Source organism: Astatotilapia calliptera, chromosome 12 (genome assembly GCF_900246225.1).
Source record: "Astatotilapia calliptera chromosome 12, fAstCal1.2, whole genome shotgun sequence".
Taxonomy (NCBI): Eukaryota; Metazoa; Chordata; class Actinopteri; order Cichliformes; family Cichlidae; genus Astatotilapia; species Astatotilapia calliptera.
This window is the reverse complement of record NC_039313.1, coordinates 18847307-18871838: the sequence shown is the minus strand read 5'-3', so window position 1 is coordinate 18871838 and position 24532 is coordinate 18847307. Positions and strand designations below refer to the sequence as shown.

At 38.9% G+C, this 24532-nt stretch overlaps 2 protein-coding genes across 3 annotated transcripts in view; both read right to left on the bottom strand.

Annotated features, from left to right (window-relative positions):
- Positions 1–1696: 1696 nt before the first annotated feature.
- On the bottom strand, positions 1697–12747 carry gal3st1a (galactose-3-O-sulfotransferase 1a). 2 transcript variants are annotated; one of them, XM_026186975.1, is made up of 3 exons: positions 12172–12747; positions 3693–3843; positions 1697–3433 (listed from the first exon to the last, which is right to left on the bottom strand). In XM_026186975.1, the coding sequence occupies exons 2-3, from the start codon at positions 3818–3820 to the stop codon at positions 2290–2292; spliced, it is 1272 nt and encodes a 423-aa protein (XP_026042760.1). In that variant the 5' UTR covers positions 3821–3843; positions 12172–12747; the 3' UTR covers positions 1697–2289. The 2 variants fall into 2 exon arrangements, with proteins under 2 accessions (XP_026042760.1, XP_026042761.1); XM_026186976.1 differs by lacking the exon at positions 12172–12747 and having other exon boundaries at positions 3693–4017.
- A 958-nt stretch (positions 12748–13705) lies between these two features.
- pes (pescadillo) overlaps positions 13706–24532 on the bottom strand; it is a 30785-nt gene continuing 19958 nt past the window's right edge. The window contains exons 10-15 of the mRNA XM_026186974.1: positions 16417–16547; positions 16200–16325; positions 15701–15885; positions 14583–14746; positions 14325–14492; positions 13706–14084 (exon numbers count right to left, since the gene is read on the bottom strand). Coding sequence (XP_026042759.1) covers positions 14010–14084; positions 14325–14492; positions 14583–14746; positions 15701–15885; positions 16200–16325; positions 16417–16547 — 849 coding nt within the window. The 3' untranslated portion in view covers positions 13706–14009. The remainder of the gene's footprint in view (positions 14085–14324; positions 14493–14582; positions 14747–15700; positions 15886–16199; positions 16326–16416; positions 16548–24532) is intronic.

Below are 24532 nucleotides of genomic sequence, written 5' to 3'. Positions count from 1 at the left end.
GTTCTCTGTTGTTAGCTATCTGCACTGAAACAGAGGTTAGATAACTTTATAAATGAGGGTTTTGTGGAGGATGGCCTGTTTGAGTCAGGTGCCCCAGTGGCTCACCAAACTGACAAGCAGGAGTCAGACAAAATCCCCTCTGTGTTTGATTTTTCCTTGTCTGTTGGGTTGGACACACCGAGCAGAGAAATCTCAATTCCAATGAAGTCAGAAATGAAAGGTGTAATCTTTTAATAATCAATAATGGCACAGTGTAATATGTCAAATGTCGTTCATTTCAGGTTTTATTTGTCAAATTTTAATTCCTGTCAAGGGTTACATATTTTTTTCCATTACAGTACATCCTGATATGTAAAACCGTAGACTTAACAGTGTTTCTAAGTCTATAACTGTCTTAGCACAAATGTTAAGGACATCTCCAAGCAATGAAAAAGTATTGTGATCATGCAGTTTTTGTTAAAAACATAACCATCCTCATTGAACTTTTCATGTTTTATTTTTTATTTTACAACAGCAAATAGCATTGGATTTAATTACAATCTTCTAACACTGATCTTCAAAATAAATGCTTTATTAGGTCCGTTTGGAACCACTACAATTTTGAGGCATTATCGGCACCAAATGCTCATTTTAACAGGAAACTTGTGAAATGTTATTCACCCATCCATAGGCTGATACAATATGGCCATTTATCTTAACCCACCATTTTTAGGAACATATATTTCTCATTTATTTTCAGAGATGTTGAGCCGTCGTGTACATTCATTCAGAATAATCCCAGGGCATTCAACAAAATTAAATGGTTGTTTTAAATAAACAATATTACATTTCATTTTATTCTGAGACTTAGCTTATCATATATTGCTAGTAACAATGGATTATTGTATGGAGGACAAAATCAGGAAATTGCACATTAGTTAAAATCAAATCATTAATAATACAAAACACTAAGAATAAGCAATACTGAATGGAAAGAAATACTGACTAAATATTATAGGTGAATTTACAAACATAAATTAATGAAATGAAATTGCATTTCTTATGAGTGGTTCTGATAATAAGGCCGTGTAGACATCCGAGTGGTGTTTGACACTCTTGGTCATTGTACATTTAGGTAGGACCTTACTTGACAGACACATGTTTTAGGTTATTTTCCTGCTCTCTACACAAGTCACATCACATTGTCACTTTACCTCCCAAAACAACTGGCAAGAGCAACACATTATTGTTGATTATCATTGAGATTTAAGCAGCAAACAAAAACGGAACAGTAAAGTTCTCACATGAAGAAAATGCAACATTTATCCTATAAAATTAAGGTATTTTTACTGCTAATTACATCATTTTTACTGGCTCTTTCATTTATAGATTCTTCTGTTGTTATTTATTAAACATATTACATGACAGACATGGAGAAACACGTTTATAGTTGATAACATTAATGATGATTTGATTTAGAATTTGTAGTGATAGGACTCTCAAGTAGACTGATAGCTAATGCCATTCGTTTAAAAAAATCTATATACATATACACACACACACACACACACACACACACACACACACACACACATATATACATATACATATACACATACATATGTATATATACATACATACGTGTATATATACATACGTACGTACGTATGTACATACAGATATACATACGTACATATGTATATACATACATACATACATATATATAAATAAGAGAGAGAGAGAGATACTCACATACTTTTTAACATCATGACTGATTTTGTCCTCCACAGATTTGTTGCATATTTTCACATATATTTCAGTCCTTAGTGGGGAATCAGTCAGTGAAATGTTTTGACTTTTTCAGGTGAACATCAAAGACTTCATTTACTTCAAACCAACTGATATTCCTGCCATGTTTTCAAAATGCTCAGAAGTTTCTCAGGGATGTAAATAAATATTTCTTATCAATCCATCAACATGCTTTAGAACGTCATTGTGAACTTCATAGTTACGTCAAGTGCTCCATTAGAACAAGCTGACATCTGGGAGTAAGAACAATTAAATGGACTCATAGTGGAGAATACTAAGCCTCGGCTGCATGCAGTAAACTGATTCAGTATTTGTAGAGCATAACTTTTTTTTTTTCATAAGCTCTCATGATGTACATCACAGTGCACAATGATGTACAATTCAAACAGGCAAAGAGACAGGAAATATGATACGTCATTAACCTCCCATTCTATCAGCCATGCAGTAATTCTTAATACAGTGTTTCAGATTTAAATTGGCCTCTGGTGCTCACACACTCAGTTACCAGTTAATTATATCTCGGACATGGCCCCACAACTTGGTAATCCAAAGGTTCACCCCAAGCTCTGTTAAGTACTGAATCTCAGGCATTAACATCTTGCGACACAGCTTCCGATGTGCTTTGTCTATATTCTTTTTTAAATTATAGCCCATGATAGACTTCTCTCCGATTGGCTGCCAGGGCTGCATGTCTGTCTCTTGGATGCTGCCAGCTTCTACAGCATGGCCACCCTCAATGCAGATAGATGTCATCTCTTTGTTCCTCTTCTTGAGCTCTGCCACATCCGCAGCCATACGCTTCCGCCCATACGCATCTACTTTCTTCCAGAAAGTTTGATTAAAATGCTGGTATAGCTTCCAATCAATAGCATTCCACTCAAGGGCTCTAGCTCTCAGCTCAGGAGTAAATTTAGACACAGTGGATCCCTTACGGATATTGAGCTTAAAGAAGAGCAAATCATCCATCTCCCAGCAGAGGGCATCCTTTAGCAGGATGAGTGATTCCTCAAAGTGTTCCACTAACATGACCAGCTGAAAACGGTCACTGATGAATTTGATTCCTTCTTCCACTCGCGGATCATTCATATCCAGAGAGTTGTCCAGTCCAAAGTCAAAAAACAGCAGATTCTTGAGGTAGTAAGAGTTGAAACTGTCTGGATCAAAGTACTTGTGGGGATCACGTAGGAACTCAGTCAGCTTGTCGTCACCTGGTATCTTCCAAGTAAAAGGCACCAGGCGGCCAAAGTAGTGGAAGGAGGATTCAAAAAGCTCTGCAGGGTCTCGCAGAATGGTGATGTAGGATGTGTCCACAGGCAGCAACTTGGACACTTCAGGTGCATTGAAGCGCATGTGATTACAAATAATATTGAAACACATTCCCGGTCTGTAGTCTTTAACCTGGGAGCGCTGGAAAAGAGATGGGTAGAAGAAGTCATTTCTGCTTTTGGGAAAAGCAAATTTGAGCTGGTGTTTCTCTCCAAATCGGAAAAGGATGTTAAGGAAGGTGCTGCTGGCTGTTTTGTGGGTCTTCATGAACATGATATCAACTTTAGGAGCACAGGTGTAGGCAGTGTCTGAATTGTTGATGGTTGGTTTGGGGTGGGACTGTGTTGGACGGTGGGCGCAGGAATAAGGCACCGGAACCCTACATAGATGAAAAGGAGAACAAACTATAAAGACATATGGGGTTTTGTGGAAATTATCTCTAAATGATGTGACACAAAATAAACAAAAGCATCAACCCATCGCACTTGAGAAACTAGAAAGAAAATATTTGTTTTTAAAAAAAAACTTCAGTTTTGCATTTTTTAAATACTTAAATAATTGAATGTGAAATATATTCCTTGCAGACAAATGCAAATTTTACATGAGGGTTTCTACAGAACACATCCACACCATCTTACTCAGGCAGACTGAAGTGGACCTGTGAAGTGGAGAGGCAGTAAACAAAGATCATGCAGCTTGTCAGGAATGTACCCAGGACCAGGCTTTTGCACATGGACCTCCATTGGATTCTTTGCTTGCCAGTCATGGTCCAGCAGAAGAACAGCTCACCTGAAACGCAGAACAAATCTCTTCTTCATCCTCATAATATGAGGTCTGTAAGATGAAATGGGGCCTGATTATTCAAAATCTTGTAGGATCATTCGATTCTGGATTTGACAAGGAGCCAATCAAGAGAATCCAGTAAAGGAGAAATATGCTCTCTCTTTCTAAACCCGGTCAATACTCCTGCTGCAGCATTTTGGATCAACTGAAGGCTTTTCAGGGAGTTTTTAAGACACCCTAATAATAATTAATTACAATTAAAATTGCAATTAAAATAATGACAGTAGTCTATAGTAATAATCAACTTGTTTCTCATCACCACAGGACAGGATATTTTTAATTTGAGAGATATTGTGCAAATGGGAGAAAGCGTCTACATATTTGTTTAATATGCACATTGAGCTACATATTCTGTTCAAAAACAACTCCAAGATTCCTCACAGCGTTACTGGAGACCAAGGTAATGCCATCCAGAGTAAGCATCTAGTTAGAAAACGTCTAACCATCTATATAAGATTTTTTGCGCATTGTACAATACAGCATCATGGATAGATAAAGTTGGGTATCATCTGCATAGCAGTGAAAATGTATGCTATATCTTCTATTGATACTGCCTAAGGGAAGCATGCATAAACATAACTGGAACTAATACAAAACCCTGTGGAACTCCATAATTAGCCTTAGTGTGTAAGAGGACTCTAAATTTACATTAAAAAAGTGGAGTCTGTTAGCTAGATATGATTCAAACCACTGCAGCGCAGGGCCTTTAATGCCTATGGCATGCTCTAATCACTGTAAAAAATATTTTTGGTCAACAGTAATGACAACATGCTCTGATTGCTGTAATAAAATATTATGATCAACAGTATCTAATGTTGCTCTGAGATCCAGCATGGCAAGTCCACTATCAGAGGCCATAAGAAGATCATTTGGAACTTTCACTAATGCTGTTTCAGTACTGTGAGGGGCTGGAGTTAACCCAGAAAGATCAACTGGAGAAAAAGACTCTAGATAAATATCAATGGTATTGAAAGAAGCTGTACACAATGTAATGTTTTTAAAATGGTCATGAGTATTTTTTTCTCTAATGGATAAATTTTTAGGCAGCACAATAGCAGGGTGGTTAGCCCTGTTGCCTCATGGTGAGAAGGTCCTGGGTTCCACCATCTTCTGCCTTTCTGTGTGGAGTTTGCATGTTCTCCCCGTGTCTGTATGAGTTACCTCAGGGTACTTTCCCATAGATTTGAATGTGAATGCAAATGGTTGTCTGTCTCTTTGTGTTAACCCTGCAACAAACACCTCTCATCCTACGGTAGCTGGGACAGGCTCCAGCACCCCTGTGACCCTGAATTTGCCAAGTGAAAGAATGGATGGATTTTATTTGCAAAGAAATTCATGAAGTAGTTAAGATTAAAAGAATGCTTGACTCAACAGAGCTCTGACTTTTTGTCAGCCTGGCCACAATGATGAAGAGAAACCTAGAGTTCTTATTTTCTTCTATCAGTGAAGACGAGTAAGATGTTCTAGCTTTGTGGAGCGCTTTTGAGAAACAAACTACTTTCCAGGCTAAATCATGATCTTCTAAATTAGCGAGACAACATTTACTCTCCAGCTTACAACTTATCTGTTTTAAGGTGTGCATTTGAGAGTTACACGAGGGAGTCAAATATTTTCTAATTTGAGATTCTCTTTTCAGAGGTTCTACAGTATCCAGATTCAAATGCATTGAAGATGTAAAATCATTAACAAGATAATCAATTCTGTGAGATTAAAGTTCAGGTACCTGCTCTGCACTCTGCTGGCACAAGGCACTGAAGAAGATAAAACTGGGGGAATTATATCTATAAAGTTAGTTACAACCAGTGTTGGTCAAGTTACTTGAAAAAAGTAATCAGTAACAAATTACTGATTACTTCCCCCAAAAAGTAATCCCGTTACTTTACTGATTGCTTATTTTCAAAAGTAATTAATTACTTAGTTACTTTTTTAAAACACGATTTACAACCTGAATAGGTGATAAAGCGATAGATCTTTCAGCCCAATTCTACTTTTTCTACATAATCCATCATACAAAATGTAATCAAATGGAAAGGTCCCTTTTTAAAACTTTTATTAGTTTTAATCTTTTAACTTTATGCATCAAGCAAAAATTTGATTATATGCAACATTCTCTGACTGGAAGAAATTTGTTTAATATTCAAACCTATTTTGTGCACATTCCAGCACATACATTTTTTTTTTTGTGTGTGTTTACACTCAGTCTTTCAAATAGATGCAAGTAAAACACAGAAGAAAATAAATAAAGTCAAAGACTAGCGGTCCTGTTGCTCTATTTTCACCTGTAAAGCAGGAGTTGGGTAGGCGGAGGTTTACCCTGGTGCAGGTGTGGCACAGCGGTCAGTGGAAGAATCCGCGAATTTCTCTGTGAATTTCCCATTACCTGGCAGCGCACTCGGTGCTTGCTTGGATGTTTAGGGGTTTTTTTCGCTGTAAAAAGAAGTTTTCTTCCCACGCACAACGGACATTAATGTTTTTGTCACTTTTTATGGAATCAAACTCAAAGTAAGGTCAGTACTTCCACACTTCCGCACGCTCATACTCTCTCCCGCACTTGATATGTTATCCATTGTTGATCTGCACACAGCTGTTGTCACAAACTCGCACTTGCTTACGTCACTGTCATGAGACATTCTCGCAAAAAAAATCACGGTTTTAGTAACGCAGCGTTCCTACGGGAAAGTAATGGTAATCTAATTACCGTTTTTGCAATAGTAATCCCTGACTTTACTCGTTACTTGAAAACGAGCAACGCGTTACTTGTAAGTACTTGTAAGTAACGCGTTACTGCCCATCTCTGGTTACAGCACCTTCAAAAAGACATGTACTGTAATGAAATGTATTCCCCAATTCTGTGTGATCCTTTATTGTAAATTTAAATGTTGGAAAATATCCGACAATAGAGGGTTTTGGGGAAATATTGTTAAATGTTCAGTTTCTGTAGAATAAGTTAGAAGAAGACCTAGAGTGTGGTTAAAGTGGTGGATGGGTTCTTTTACATTTTGAGAGAAGGTAGTCAGAGGTTAAGTTTAAAAATGCCATCCAGAGGCTTTCGTCTTCAGTATCTACATGTATGTTAAAATCACTCACAATAAATATTTTATTTGAGCACTAAATCAGATAAAAAGCCTGAGTAATCAGATGGAAACTCCGAGTAAGGTTCAGGTGGATGATAGATAACAACAAATAAAAAGTTATTATACAGTTAGTATAACTCAGGGGTGCTGATTCATTTAAACTAACATAATCATCCTGCTGTAACCAGGTTTCTGTAGGGCATGGTGAATCAGTTTGTTGACAAATGATTAATGCATGTTCTAACAGGGAGTTAGAACATGCATTAATCTCATATCTCACTGTTTTACTCTTTGGTACAGTTGTATGTGATATATTGGTACTCCTGTGATTTTTTTTTTTTATGTTTGTAAGAAAGAAGCTGCAGAGAGAAATGTAAGCCTGCAACTTTGCTTCCTGGTCTCAACTCTGGATAGTCATGTTTTGGGGAGTTTAATCAATTTGGCCAGATTCATAAAAATGAGAGCTGGTTTATCCAAAGTGGGATGTGTGTCATCTGTCTTAAGACCAGGTTTGCCCTAGAAAGTTTCCCAGTTATCTGTAAAACATACATAATTATTTTTGACACCACTCAGACAGAAGGCAAATTAAGAAAAACATGCAGCTAAACACGTCACTACTGGTGCGAATGGGGACCAGAGAAAGCTGCAGAGTTCGATATTCTTTTGGCAAAGTTACACACTGATTTAATATTAATTTTAGTGACCTTCGATTGACTTAACCAAGTGTCTTTACTGTTGATGTGAATTATAATTTTACAAATTTATGTTTATCTTTAGCCAGGAGTTTTAGGGTTCCCTCAGTGTTGCCTGCTCTGGACCCTGTAAGACAATTATCTATGGTTGCTGGTTTCTCTAGCTTCACGTCTCAAAACAGAATCACCAAGCAGAATTTGTTCCTCAGCGGGTGTGTCGCTGACACAGCATAACAAGAACACTTGAAATGATTGATTTAGATAGTTTCTTGGTTATTTAATTGTAATTTGATTACAGGGAGTATAATCTTTGTTCGGTTGTGTGTGCAGAAGTGCACACAAAAGCAAAGTGAAAAGAAAAATGCACCACAAAGGCAGGTGAAAGTTGCATTTGTCATTTAGGAAAGGAAGCACTGAATGCGTAGCTTTAACGGTGGTTTTGGTACATGTATTGCTCAGTGGGAACACTCTGACAGAGGGCAGGAACAACAGCTATTTTGGTTTAAAAAAAAAATTAAAGAAGCTCACTAATAGCAGGTTTACAAACCAGTAATTTTACATGGACAGCAGTGCTATAGTGTGGCCTATAATTTAAGGTGCTAAAGAATATGAACCCACAGGGAAAGGTTACACTTACATAGTTAACCTTGGCTGTCTAGTTTCACTGAGATTAAGATCTCTTTTTCAACAGAGACCTGTCGAAGAGCAGGTAGGTACAGATCAATAAGTACAATCTTTCAAAATGCTCCAATGAAGTCAGTGAATGTAGTTTCACAATTTGGTCCAGCTTGTTCAAATACATAAGCAGCAAAGTATTTCCACCTTTTCCAAGTTGAGTGTGAATAAGCGGTAACATACTACATACTGTATATAATGTAATTGTATCTAATGAATATTTTAAACAGAAAGAATTTGAACTGTATGAGGAATGACAAAACAACATATTTGTTTCTCAGCTTCCTGTGAAATAAATAATGCATCAACACGGAAAGTGATATTGCATTCCCTCCTGCAGACTGCGATAAGGCGAGCCATCTGCTCACTCAGCTACATAAGTAACGAGTTGAAACTCACCACCTGGAATTTGTAACATTATCTGAACCAGTGTGAACCCAATGCATATACATTCTTTTAATTAAAAATTAACGACAGCTTAGCAAAACATAGTATTCTTTGGTATCAACTTGTCAACCACTAGTGGAATAAGATCGCTTAGAGAGAAAATTACCAAATTAAACTACCCCTTTCCACCCCCAATCCTCAAAAGGTTTTGTACAGTTTTGTAGTTTAGTCAAATGGTTCCTAATCTGGGGTGGGGCCTCTGCAAAGTGTCTCAAGCAGTGTTGGGTGTAGCGCATTACTGTAATTAAATTACTCTACTTTTTCAGTGGAAAAGTAACTGATTACTGTTCATATTTAGGTATTTTAATTACAGTTACTTACAATGTACTTGCGTTACATTGTAAAATAATTAAACTCGCTGAATATCATTATTTAATTTCAATAATTTATCTTCTTAAGGTAAAAGTAAACTCTGCCGCTTTAACATCACTGTAGTGCAGGTTCACGTCATTTCGCGCCACTTTGCTGCATAGTCGTATTCTAAAGCGGAAGATGTCGGACTCTGCTGGAGCCTGTGGCTCTTTTATGAAATGGACATATTCCCGTCTCTTCACTTTTCTGAAACAAGCAGACAAGAATATTACAGTAATATGTAAAAACTATCGGCTGCTGTTAATAGCACGAGTAGTCTACTGAAGCGCCTGACACGAGAGTATAGACGAACACTTCTGAGTGATCCTTGTTCATCATCCATGGATAACGCCGCGGCAACTCCTGCTAAGCAGGCAAAACTTGATTTTACTTCAGCAGCACAGAAAGCGTCTGAAGGTGAGCTTAAAAAATAATTACAGGCTACATTGTGGAAGAGATGCTACCGCTGCGTACTGTAGAGTCTCCATCTTTAAAAAAAATTATTTATTATTTAAAGAGTTTCATTTCTATTGTTTGTCCACTCAAGGTTTATAGGGATTTTAAGAAGTATTTAGTTAAATTACTTATTGAGTAATTAAGTTACTTTTCAGATACAGTAATTAGATAAGTATTTTAAATACAATATTGATTAAGTAATTAGTAATTAGTAATTAATTACTTTTTTAAAGTAACTTACCCAACACTGGTCTCAAGATATGTGAGTGAGCACAAAATTAATAAAGAGTGTGAGTGTGTATGTGTGTGGGGAGGACTTTTCAGACTTATAGTGAAAGAGAGCAGGAGAAGAATTAGAAATATAGAAGTACAAGGACTTACAAGAAGTACATGTACTTTTGGTAACAGTTGTATATATGAATTATACAGAGCTGACCTCCTTACGGACAGAAGCATTCCAGAATGTTTGGAGCTCTCCAACTGGAGAGATTCTCGAATGTTTCGGAGTTGTAGGAGTGTTATGGCCTGGCCTGTAAATGTTCCAGTCAGTGACACAGGGAGGCATTTTGCCAGCATAGGACAGCTCTGTGTTGTGACAGAACTAAATTGCCTGTTATGTGCTGCTGCTGCTTCATAGACATGTCATCACTGTGCAACTCTGTTTCAGTTGCTGTTTACATTCTTGGATTACTGGTTCCTCTACCATCATGGCGTCAATTAAACACCATCCCACACAATAATTTTGTCTTCGTGAAGTAACAGCATACACAAAAGTTGCTAAAAATTATATTTTTATGTATAATGTAGAAAGATAAACCTATTACAGTGACCATTCTAATAACAGCTTTAAATTAGGTTTCCATTAGAAAATGATCATCTGCGTCCCCTCCTTTTCTGATCAAAGCATAACTCCTTAAATATTTTTTCTTTTAGTCATTATTAGGGATGGGTACCGGTGTCGGTTCTGACATAAACGGTAGTAACCAGACCGAAAAGCAGCGCACATTTCGGTGCTTTTTTTTCCCTGAGCTGTGATACACCTCTAGCCAATCATTTTACGTTTCCAAGGATAGTAGGTGGGTCCAGGTACGTACGTTCTTTTAGAGCAGAGCTACAGATTAAAAATGTCCAAGGCAAAGCGGTCAAAAGTCTGGCTGTACTTCACAGCAAAATATGCAAACTCAGCAGCCTGCAACAAGTGCTTTAAGCTGATACCTCCTTTGACAGTATCACAGTAACACCTCAAATCCGATGAAACACCTGGCGACGCATAGCGTTTTTTTAAAAGCCGAGAAATGCGCCGTATTTGATAGCTTGCTGTGAGACCTCACACCGAGCACATCTACTGCGGGTGGGTTGCCTGTTATGCAACATCCCCCAAAAACACGAAGAGGAGAGTCCTGGCCCCTAGCCCTGCCAGTGTAGCAGAAATGATGACGGATGATGATGCAGCAGCAGCCGTTCTTCTCTGCGTGAGTAGCTTAATGTTGTTCGTGTGTAATTTACGTTGAGTAGGCGAACCACGTTATTATATTAATGCATGTAAGGTGAACTAGCAAACATCATCATAGCTACATGCGGCTGTCCTCTTGTTTGATGGCAGATACTCCCTTCACCCTGGCCAAAAAGGCTAAAATGACCAAAGAAAAAGTGGAAAACAGTTAAACATGAGAGTTTTAGGACAAAGTTTGTGTTTTTTCCATTGTTTAAGCACTGCTTCCAGCCAAGAGTGATACCATATATGCCCCATAGCTGCAGAAAAGGCTAACATTGTTATCTTTTTACGAAAAACAGCTGAACATGAGAGGTTTTTGGACCAATTTTGTGTTCTCCATTCTTTAAGCACCGGTTTGAGCACCGGCACAGTTTCAAAAGTACCGATTTGGCACCGGTATCGGATAAAACCTAAACGATACCCATCCCTAGTCATTATAGTAAGTCACACATGGCAGTGTGCGTTTGTCTGTCCTGAACTGAATCTGACAGTGTTTTTGCTGCTTTAGAGAATCCTGACTGTGAAGTACGTCATTGCTTCTTTTGGACTGAGGCCAACTTTCGAATGAGGTTTAGAGCAGATCTAGCAAAAAGTCCATGCAGAGAAAAGTAACTGTGTTTGAAGTTGGGAATAGATTGTTCGCCTGCAAAGGTGCAGTGAAAACATTTCCCACAATAATATCAAAACACTAGCCTGGATAAATAAAAACTCCGTTGTGAGGGTAATGTTTAGATTTTCACTAAAGCTTGATTTATCAAAAATGCATCCCTGGGTAGGATCAACATTAGCATTATTTCACTTACTTTCCTGAATGTTTCCTCATCTATCATGGCTCTTAAGCTTTGCATAGCTGGACTACAAAGTTTGTTTTTTCTCTCTCCCCCATTTATATGAGAAGGAATTGAAAAGAAAGAGCATAACATTGTTTTAAGAGTAAACATTAAGGGTAACAATTACTAGATTTAGTTGAATCGCTGCATTTCGTGCAAAAACACTGGAGAAAAGGTGTTGGAAAAGTACAACATGCTTAGAATTGAGATTTACTAAAAGATTATTGTGAAAAGAGCGGAGAAGAAATTCTTACCCTTATGCGCAAGTCCAAAGACAAACTAGTGGTAATGGTAATTTATTGACAATCGTTTAGTCCGCCCAGTTCCCAAAAAGTGAATACAAGTTCATCTCCCTCTAACGGCTGTCCTTGTATCTTGATTCAGACAAAAACATGCCACTATTGACCCAGCACGGTCCTGCTGTCCTATCACATGTCCTGTGCAGCGCAGCTCATTCATCTGATTGCGGTTCCTCTTCTCTTCTTTCTCTCCGCCTCTGTACGCACACCTGATGCTTTCAGGCAGCCAGCTGCCTCCTCCCTCAACTTGATTCCAAAACTGATCACGCTGAACAAAGCACTGCAGGGAAGCTCATCAAGCCACCTGTGACGTCAGTAATTGTGTCAAGGGACAAGCACTTGCTAGGAAGCGTAAAAGAGGAGGGGTGAGAGGGAGGGAGGTTGAACTGGTGAGGGAGGAGTGAGACTGTACAGTGCCTATTCAGTGTCTACATACAAAAGACCATTGAGTGTAGACACTGGAGTCTGAGCTGCAAGCTGATATGAGGGGTAGAAAACAGCATAAGAGAAACAAATGTAGAAATCCAGAGCACAAAGACCGAGTGTACTAGTTGATCAAGGCTGCCGAGTATGTGTTGTTAAATTTTACACCACAGATCAGATATTTGATATTTATTTCACAACAAACCTGCACATAAGTTTTTCCAGCTTGTATTTACAAAGGATTGATCTTTTAAATCTCCCTTATCTTTATCTGCAATTCATTAACTAAAGGCTATCGATATTTTAACTCTACATACAAGTTATACCACACGGTACCTTCTGATGTGAAACTGCCATCCTAGGCAACCATTTCAGCAGAAAGTGAACATTACTGGAGCAACAAGTCTATCTGGCTTTGTGTACAGATACTGCAATACGCTGTCAAGATACCGCCCAAAAAAAACTAAACAAAAAACAAAACCACACTACACATGAACTCCATCTTCCTCTAAACTGATTTCTCGGTTCTTGGAAGGCAGACTTGAGCTGTGCTGGTCAACCCACATTCATCAAGCTCAGGCACAACACCGTTTTTGTTCAGCGGGGAGTGGTTCTGCCTGTAGGCAAACAGAGTGCTAGGCTGAGACTTGAACTGGGTGGGCTTGTGAGGAATGTAGATTTGGGTCCTAGGCAAGGGATGAGAGGCTGCAGCGAGTGTCAAACTGTGTGAGGAAACCAAGGAGCGGAGGGGTATGATGGGTGTAGCCTTTGCCCTCTGAGATGGTGCTTTGGTCTTGTGGTTCTTCATCATTACCACCCACTACTTAAGTGTTAACCAATCAGCAAAGAGGTTCAACCGACAGCAGCAGCATGACCTGAGCCTCTGCAGATGTGAAATCTTAAGCCGTGCGTTACAGATTATATTCTGACCTTTTGCCATCTTGTCTGATCCATGCACAGCTTTAAAAAGAAACAGCTGCCCTAAAGCTACAGCCTCAAGGATAAATAATCATTTTTCAATATGGCGCCAAGACTAAGAGAATCATTTCTTCTTAGAGATGCAATATCACAAGTAACAGGTTTAATTCAGTCCGTTTAACTGTAAAATGTTTCGGTTACAGATTTTAAAATAAACAGGAAGTTGTATTGTACAATACAGAAAAGTGGAGCACAGATCAAACAGTTACTTTTACAATAATAATCACACAACTAGCATTTGTGACAACCTGCGCTGTTTGAAGTTCTGCAGAGGTCATTAGAGTGCATGTAGCACGCAGAGCTCTACTGCACTTTCAGGTTTTATGGTATGTAAACCTGCAATGCACTGAGTCTCAAAGTTAAAAAGAAAGTCAGTCTGAAGAAGGCACCAGTTATTTTCGGGCCTTTTTCTTTTTTTCTTTTTCTGAATCATCGTGAGCCTTCCTCTTGGCAGCAAGCTTGTTAGCCTGTAAAAAGAGAAGGAGCCCAGTTAATGGAAGATACTCAACACCAGTTACGCAACCATTTTTAAGCTCAGTGAACTCAGCGGGGGTCAACGCTGGGCTGCGCCGTTCTCTCCGCAGCGGCTACATAATACTGGTAAACACTGTGGCCTGAGATAAAATGCTCAGTATCAACACTAAAATATTCAAAGTTAAAGCTTTTAGGTTGAACAAATATTCTTAGCGAAGCGGCAATGTACGCACCTCACGGACTTTTCTTTTCTTTCCAAACATGATTTTGTCATAGAGGTACTTTTCCTTTTTCTTCATCATCATAATGGCCAGACGCTTCTCCTCTGCTTTCTCCTCCTGCTCCAAGCGTGCCTTATTTTCTACCTTCAGCTTTCCAGGTGTCACTTTGACATGTAGAGACTAAAAGGGAATGAGACGAGTCAATAAAGATTCCAAAAGATCTAAAAAATAAAATCACAATGACAAAGAAATCAGGATCTGACATATCACCTTGCCCTGGGATCTTTGTTCTTCCATTTTCTTAAGGTTTTTCTCTTCTGCTACTTCCTCTTCATCATCCTCTTCATCACCATTGTCATCCTCTTCTTGTTCTTCTTCCTCTTCCTGTTCTCCCTCCTCCTCCTCTTCTTCCTCATCCTCCTCTTGTTCATTGCCTATAAAAGGAAGAAAAAGGAATTATTTAAAATTAGTGCTGCTGACATTTCAATCCTGTGTGCCTATATTAAATATTCATCTTTTATTTTCATTACTGTGTGATGCCAAAGTGGCTTTTTAGGACTCTGATCAGATAAACTATAACCTCCACAAGCTGTCTCGCTTACAGTTCTTTTAGTAAATCACAACATTTCGATCCAGCCACCAAGAAAAATTTAATCATCCAATTAAGAAATGCTGGCAGTAATTATTCACATAAGCAGACCATCAGAACAGTTCTGTGTTAAAGTCTCCAAAACAACCCAAAAAAGGAAGCAAATTATTAAACTTTTTAAATCAATCACAAATATCAATTACATTCATTCAGATTAAGAGAGGCCGTGAATGTCTATTTAACTCTCCACATGACATTTTAAAAATTCTTTTATCTGTTTTCAGGTTGTTACATGGCCTCGCTCCAAACCACCTCTCTGAGTTGCTGCACTTGCACTCCCCTTTCCTAGTCGCTCAGATCAGCTGACCAACTCCTTGTATATGCCGAGGACACAGTGCAGGCTCACAGGGGACAGGACTTGGTGTAGTGGCTCCCAAATAGTGGAATTTGCTGCCATTTCACATTAAACAGGCTTCTTTAAAAAAAGGTTTTATTCAAGTGTGTTTTTCTTCCTATGTCCAACCCTTTGCTAAGTGGTTGTTCTTTATAAATAAAGTTGGCTTAACTACTTGATTATGTACAATACTCATAATTTTATGATGTAACAAAATAATGACACGAGACCATGGTTAGAGGTTATGGTTATCTTATAATTTTCCCTCCTATGCATCTGTTGTTCATTCAGATCTGAAAGTATTTTTTGTTTGTTGTTTTTAAAACTAGGACTCTGATCAGAGGGGAAAAGTCAGCGAATTGTGGGCGTGACCCGCATACACACTGAGATATAACTGAACCACACCTGGTTTTTCTCCTCGCTGTAAGGCCATCATCTTCAGTTTCTCTGGAGGCACATAGTCACCTTCCTTCTCCTCCACAAACGGAGACAGGTGAGGGGGTAGAGTCACCCCAAGGAAATAATCCTCCACAGGCAAGAGAATTTTGGCATTGACACAGTCGTATAGCCACTGGGGTTGGATGTAGTATCTAAAACAAGCAAAGGTTTCGAAAATCATCTGTTATGATGGCAAATAAGTGCATATTTTCATGCGTCTACTATGTAATAATGAGAATACAATCTTGCTCTTTGGTGAGGATTTTTTCTGCTGCAGGACCAAGGGGTGGGGGGGATGGGAAATATTCCAGTGAAAGGAGTCATTGTAAAAGTGGGTAATGTACATGAATGACACACTTCCTGTCTCTAGGATTACGAATTCTATGACAAAATCAAATACCTCTATAAGGAAAAAAAAAAACAAAAAACCTTCTCATACATGATGAAAAGCACAGCATTTCTCTACCTGTTGATATACTGTTTGCCAACACTGGGCCTGTCAATAATTTGATGGGTGATGGTCTCATCTGTCACATCGTATGTGCTACCAATGCACACAGACTTGTCCCAGGATACCTGACCTCCAAAACACCTGAAAGGCAACAGAGATACACAAAAGTGAAAAAGTCAGCTTCAGGCTTCCGTGGACGTTTCTTTGCTTCACTGTAGCATCTCTCGCTCACCTGATGACGAATGCCAGAGACTCTCTGGGAACTTCTCTGTTGAGGTAAAACTTGAGTCCCTCAAAAAGCTTCTTCTGAGCTTCTTGCTGTTTCAGTTCCTTTTCCCTAGCCTCCATCTTCTCCATGTCTTCCTGTAGCGAAGAAATAAAGGGAAAACATTAATTATTCTTCAGGGAATTTCTATTTACAATTAAATCAGAAAAGTTTAAAGTCATTGCTTTAAAAACAAGCCAGCAACTAAAAGATGATTTTTATTTATTTATTTTTAAACAACTTCCAACTTGTTGATGTATTATGGTGTCTGATCCATGACAGAGGAATTGTGCAGCTAGATTTATTGGGATTACAACCTTAAAAGAATTCCAAAAGGCAAATGTAAAAAAGCTATGTAAAAAGTACAACTCACAACTCGACAATTAATACATTTACTTATCTCTGAATTTAAGTTGCTCAGATTTAACTAAAGAATCACAGTCAGGTTCAACAAACTGTCTGAACCGGTGTTAAATTGGTCAGCAATGGTGATTAGTAGACTCTTTGTTATCTCAGCTGGAGCTGATGCACTTATACATAAAACAGTGGTTGGTGGCATCTGATGACCAATCCCAGACCTGTCTGGAGACTGAAATTTAACATATGAAAAGCAATTTAAAACCAATAAAAACATGTGACATTTAATTAAATAATCAAGGGTAAAAGCAGAAACTGTTGTGTTGTGACAATTTATATCACACTGACTATGCATGCTTTGAAGTCTAATAGAAACGACTACTCAGATGTTGGATAACCAGCTTTAAAGTACCTTATAAATAAAGTTGGCTTGGCTACTCTATCATATGTATAATACTCAAAGAATACAAAATGTAACCGAATATTAGTGCAGGCTTCATCACATAATTTCCTTAGGGATTAAAGTATTCTGATTTTCTTGCATCTTTTCCACCAGCTTAGCTTGTAGTGTTTGTTGCTTCCAGTATTACCAAGCTACTGCTATGCCTCTGCTGACTGGCTATCTTAAGACAGCAAAAACATTAACATCTCCATAACCAGCTCCTTCAGAGCCTAGACATGGCTTTGCTTGCCTCAAGATGTGGCACACAGCACCACTGCCTATTCATATGGGTGGCAGCACTAATTGCATGGATATGGAGTGGATGACCTGGCTTGCCATGTGCCAGTAACAAATGGAGTTCAATGGTCCACAACTAACAGACAAAGTCCTAGTGGTGAGATGCACTGTGTTATCCTAAAATCACCAAACAGATGCCACTGATAAGCAGTAAGCTACGACAGCTTGCCCTTGGGTCTACGTAGACTCATGGATGGCAGAAGCTGATTTTAAAGGAATGCAGTTTGTTGCATCCCCGTGGACCCCCCAGCTCTGAAATGCAACCATGGAAGTTTGCAGCCAGTTTGCTCACTAATTCCAGGTTAGGAGAATTGAATTGGCTTTTTCACCCACAATAGACCTTGAGCATACTACACCTATATCTTGAAGGGTAGATGCATTGTGACCTTACTCCTGACAACCCAGGAATAAAGTCTATGGGACCCTGAAACACCTTCAAATATTAACCTAGCCAGCGGGCAAGCCCCAGTGTGATGCTCCACTCTGGAAGCAAAGGAACTAGAGCATCTTGTAGACGGAGCTGGTCTTTGTGAACAACAGTGCAACCTGTACTTCATCAATAGGAAGTACAGGTTCCTTTATTCTGGTCAGCCTGAACACTAACCACATAACAGCAATACCATCTGTTCCAAGTTAAATTCATGTTATTGGCTTGAAAGGGGTGTCCTCAAGGATTACCACAGCCTCACTGACTCCGACTAGAGAGTAATACCATCACTGCTCGTGCACCAACTTTCTAACTATAGACTACAGCTACAGTATCATAAATGAACCAACAAACATCTTTGAAATTTCATGCAGCCAGCAGAAAACCACTCAAGGGATTACAGTTCCTTCCTCTGAGATTATATGTCTGTGATTGAGACTCATTGGGGAAAAACCAGAGGGTTTAGATTGTCTCTAAAAAAAAAAAAACCAAAAAAACAAAACACCAAGCTCCAAAGGAACAGGGGGTGTAACTTTCCAGGAAAAGTGACAGGTTAGTAGGCCGCTTTAATAATGTGCAGATTTTATCTGTTACGTTCTCAGAACACACAGGAACGCCCGGATAAGATTCCAAAGCTCAGGTAAAATTAATACACCAGGAAGTTACACCTCATGTCTAAGTAATAATTAAGTCCTGAAGTTCCCTGCTTTGTAGTAAAGCTAATGTCTCAGAAGCACTAACATTTTTCAACCTAACTGCACGAGAAATAGACAAACAAAAAAGTTAAATAAAAATATGTGCTCATCAGGCATGTAAAAAGTTTGAAAAGAAGCCAGATATCTATAAGATCAGCCACAGTTTCCACAGTTGATCTGTTAATGCCTTAACCCCTTAAGACCGGTCGGAGCGGGCACGCTCCGTTTTGCGCAGCCATTTTTAAATTCCTGTAGAACTGGAATCACATAAGCTAGCACAATCATTTTTTTGCATATGAAACCGGAGGAGTTGTACTTGCATCTTATGCATTCAGCTTGTCCTATGACACGGTTTCCTTCCACATATAGCTTTGAAAATAAATTGAATAAAAAGCATTTGCAGCGACAACAACATAATATTCCAGAAACACGTTTTGCTGATCCGATCAGCTGTTCATAACACTTCCTACGTTGGAATAGACGTCAGCATGTCCGCCATTACCTGCCCGGAAGTGACGTCATTTTCGCGGAAAATGTAGGGTTTTTTTTTTTTTACCTTCAGGGCCTTATTTTTAAAAGTCATGTTTGACTTTTCCGTATCGTTTCTGGGATGCTTCAAACAAAAATTACACTGCTGGAAATAGTTTATTTTGATGCACATGCTGTTTTTTGGGGGGTAAATTTGCATTATATTTATTTTCGTTTTTCCAGCAGTATATAAAAATTGGTGTATCTAAAAAACAAAAAACACAACTATGAAGACACTCAAAATAAATTTCCTGTGGTTCGAAACTATTTTGTGCAACTTTTGTGTATTTAGTTTTGAGGGATAAACTTCTTAAATTTCTCTAACTAGAAATATATGTTAAAAAACAACCCAAAATGATTTTCATTTTGTAGTTTATTGCACGTTTTTGCAATTTATGTAGTTACTATGCACTTAATGCATATATATTATATAAATTTGGGCTATAACGGTTGTATTGACATATAGCAACTTGAAACAATCCCAAAAATGGCTCTACAGCATGTAAAAATATCAAGATAAGCTCTGGCAAACTTGGCTCTATGGTAGGTCTTAAAGGGTTAATAAAGCACTTTAGTCTGAAAGCTGTAATGTTGAAAGATCATTCAGGTGAGTTGACTTGAAAACTTTATAAAAATACAATCTGTTATTCTAATTTTTTATTCATAAAATTCTCCCGATTAAGTGCCCATGCTTGAGCAAAAAAGTTTTTCCCCCTCTGTAATTGAAAAATTGTTACACAACTGATTGTTTCAGTGGATGAAAATACTGTTTTATTAAACTGAGAACGTATTACTAAGACTTAAACTTTTTAATAAAAATTAAGAAACCCAACAAACAAAAAAAGAAGCAAAAAAGCAGAACTGTCTTTTTTGGCAAAAAACCCAAAAACACGCACACACAAAACAGAATATTTAAATAAATAAATTAAAGCAGAGTTTGAACTACCTACTACTCCTACCTATAATTATAAAAAAGCAGAATGAATTGACAAAAACAATTGTTAACTTCAAATCAGTCAGTGACAACAAGCTTCCCAGGATGAGAAACATATCGTCAGTAGCAACCAAACAAAGCTGTAAATCCCTTGTATCACAGCTTCAAAAGATCAAATGATGTAACCATTAATGTTTAACCTTAGAGACCAATTAGAGCAAAAAGAAAGAATGAAAGTATTTTCTAAGATAAGATAAGACTTTAATGATCGGACGGGGGGGGGGATTTGTGTGTTATTACAGCTCATTTACAGATAATAGAAGAATACAAGAATATAAAGCCAAGAAATACTAAATTAATAAATTAATAAGATGATACACTACAGTGGGGCAAAAAAGTATTTAGTCAGCCACCGATTGTGCAAGTTCCCCCACCTAAAATGATGACAGAGGTCAGTAATTTGCACCAGAGGTACACTTCAACTGTGAGAGACAGAATGTGAAAAAAAAAAATCCATGAATCCACATGGTAGGATTTGTAAAGAATTTATTCGTAAATCAGGGTGGAAAATAAGTATTTGGTCAATAACAATACTTTGTAACATAACCTTTGTTGGCAATAACAGAGGTCAAACGTTTACTATAGGTCTTTACCAGGTTTGCACACACAGTAGCTGGTATTTTGGCCCATTCCTCCATGCAGATCTTCTCGAGAGCAGTGATGTTTTGGGGCTGTCGCCGAGCAACACGGACTTTCAACTCCCGCCACAGATTTTCTATGGGGTTGAGGTCTGGAGACTGGCTAGGCCACTCCCGGACTTTCAAATGCTTCTTACGGAGCCACTCCTTTGTTGCCCGGGCGGTGTGTTTTGGATCATTGTCATGTTGGAAGACCCAGCCTCGTTTCATCTTCAAAGTTCTCACTGATGGAAGGAGGTTTTGGCTCAAAATCTCACGATACATGGCCCCATTCATTCTGTCCTTAACACGGATCAGTCGTCCTGTCCCCTTGGCAGAAAAACAGCCCCATAGCATGATGTTTCCACCCCCATGCTTCACAGTAGGTATGGTGTTCTTGGGATGCAACTCAGTATTCTTCTTCCTCCAAACACGACGAGTTGAGTTTATACCAAAAAGTTCTACTTTGGTTTCATCTGACCACATGACATTCTCCCAATCCTCTGCTGTATCATCCATGTGCTCTCTGGCAAACTTCAGACGGGCCTGGACATGCACTGGCTTCAGCAGCGGAACACGTCTGGCACTGCGGGATTTGATTCCCTGCCGTTGTAGTGTGTTACTGATGGTGACCTCTGTTACTTTGGTCCCAGCTCTCTGCAGGTCATTCACCAGGTCCCCCCGTGTGGTTCTGGGATCTTTGCTCACCGTTCTCATGATCATTTTGACCCCACGGGATGAGATCTTGCGTGGAGCCCCAGATCGAGGGAGATTATCAGTGGTCTTGTATGTCTTCCATTTTCTGATGATTGCTCCCACCGTTGATTTTTTCACACCAAGCTGCTTGCCTATTGTAGATTCACTCTTCCCAGTCTGGTGCAGGTCTACAATACTTTTCCTGGTGTCCTTCGAAAGCTCTTTGGTCTTGGCCATGGCGGAGTTTGGAGTCTGACTGTTTGAGGCTGTGGACAGGTGTCTTTTATACAGATGATGAGTTCAAACAGGTGCCATTCATACAGGTAACGAGTGGGGGACAGAAAAGCTTCTTACAGAAGACGTTACAGGTCTGTGAGAGCCAGAGATCTTCCTTGTTTGAGGTGACCAAATACTTATTTTCCACCCTAATTTACAAATAAATTCTTTACAAATCCTACCATGTGAATTCATGGATTTTTTTTTAAACATTCTGTCTCTCACAGTTGAAGTGTGCCTCTGGTACAAATTACTGACCTCTGTCATCATTTTAAGTGGGGGAACTTGCACAATCGGTGGCTGACTAAATACTTTTTTGCCCCACTGTATATACAACAGTAGCTGAGGTTCTATGTACACTTATACACAGTATGTGTTATGGATAGAGGGTTGTGGAAATATGCAAGTAATAAATTTAACTATTCTACTACTACTATCCCTGTGTAAGTAACATATCTATAAGTACCTGTAAACATAGGCATGTACATGCTCAATTACATTGGTGGGAACTACTGCGTTAGCGCAGTTAGCTTGTTAACGTGTTAACGCCGTCCAGCCCCACGGTAAGTCGTTAACGGAGATTTGCCGCGTTATGGCGTTAATGTCATTTCAACGAGATTAACGCTGACAGCTAGAGCAGGGCGATATGGCCAAAAATATTTATCACGATATATATTTGAAAATTTGCGATAACGATATAACCGACGATATAATTGATGCGAGACAAAATACAACTCCACAACATTACTAGTGCAAAAAGACAACCTTCCATTTATTTTCACATAAACAAGAAGCTGGTTTTTATGTACATTAAAGCTTTATAAAAATTTAACAGTGCAAATGCAAATTCCTTGCTGAAAGTTTAACCAAAAGGCATTTCCAGTAGAAATGGGCTGACATATCCTGAGCATAACCATGTATAATATCCACTGAAGTTAAAAAGAGGTGCTTTGCAACATTAAACTGCAGTGTGCAGTAGGGCTGCCACGATTTGTCGACTAGTCACGATTACGTCGACTATCAAAATCGTCGACGACTGATTTAATAGTCGACGCTTCGTTTGAAACTTTGTACGATCACAAAAGACGCAGGAATAAGTGGCAGGATTTAAGAGTGTAATAACGGACTGAAACAGAAGATGGCAGCATTGCATGTACAAGGATGTCAGCTACCGTTAAACCCCGAAGAAGAAGAAGAAGAAGAAGCAGCTGTGTCCCAGAATTCATAGCGCGGCCCAGCGCAGTTTCCAACAATGGCGGCAGCTAGTTAGTTTTAATGTTACTCTTATTATTCTTTCTGGGTCACAAAATAAACGTTTAACATATTTTCAGGCGAGAATGTAGCTGTGTAAACCTCAAATATCTGCTCAGTTTATCAGGACACCACATATTTTCAAAAGCGCTCCGACGTTTTCGGAGACATCTGTTACCCACTAGCTCGTTAGCGAGCCGGGGGCTAGGCTCACTAGCGCCGTGAGAACACCGGACTCCCCGCAAATCGTTTTCAAACCCACCGCCGTCTTTCGCTACTCAGGTTAAATATATATGAGTCACTTAGATAACTTAAAATGTTATTGTTTGGCTTTTTTTTTTTTTTAGTATTTTATTTGTTCCTGAGTAAATCAGTTTGTCTGAGATTAAAGTTATAGTTTTTACACAGCTGAATAAACGTCAAGCAGACAGCTGATTATCAGAAGTGTGAGATGCTCCAGAATATACTCCAGTGTCCTGTTATATTTTAGATAGCAAGGAGTTTATTAATCTTCACCGAAACAATCTGCAAATTTCATTAAAATTCAATAAACTATCATCTTGTCTTTATTTTTAGTTAGCACTAGTGATGGGACGTTCTGTATCGAGGCTTCGGAGCGTGTGTCGAGTAATGGAGGGGGCGTTTCCGCGAAGCGCGTATCGAGGCTTGCTTCATTTATGGGAGGAGCTGAAAATGATGACGTCCGAAGCCTCGCTGCCCGGCTGTACCACGTGACTGGTTCATGAAGTGGTTCGAACTTTGCCGCGAGCTATGACAGCGATATAAACCCCTCAGACTTCATTCAAAAATGTGGGAGAGTTGCGGTTAGTGTGAGTTTGGAGACCGTTTGGAGGTTTATGAGAGTGAGGAGAGAAAGTCTGGAGAGAATGGAGCCAGCTAAGAAGAGGAGGATGTCCTCCCCTGTGAGGGAACATTTTGATCTTATTCCTCCCAACAAGGTATGTAAATTTCTACAGAAGATGTATTTTCATGATACTGATGGTGCAATACAATTTATGTTAAGCTGTCTTTACTTTTGTACAAGGTGAAGTGTTTGCTATGTGCCAGGGAGCTGGGATATAACAACAACACCTCATCCATGCTTAGGCACTACAGAGCTTTGCATGAGAATAAGGGGAACACCGATTGTGGAGCAAGACCAGGTGAGCCATCAAATGCAATGATAATATAGGATGCAGTAATGTTACTAAATTATATAACAATATTATACAACTGTAATAAGTTACGTGTGTGATATTTATATTTGTGCTTTGTCTTTATTGTCTTTCCTCAGGAGAACAATCTCAAATAGATGAAGACCTGGTCAGCATGGTGATTGAGGACTCACAGCCATTTAGCATTGTGGAGGACAAAGGATTTAAAAGATTTGTTAAATCATTAAATCCTAGCTATGTTCTCCCCACTAAAAAGGTCGTAAAAGCAGTGAAAATTTAGTTTTTACAGAATAAAATGTGAACAGGCAGGACTGAGGCTCAAAGCCTC

Coding starts and splice junctions, on each gene's coding strand:
- gal3st1a (XM_026186975.1), bottom strand. CDS start 3,820: ATGACTGGCAAGCAAAGAATCCAATGGAGGTCCATGTGCAAAAGCCTG. Junction 3,434..3,692: donor GTCCACTTCAGTCTGCCTGA/GTAAGATGGTGT, acceptor TCATCTATGTAG/GGTTCCGGTGCCTTATTCCT.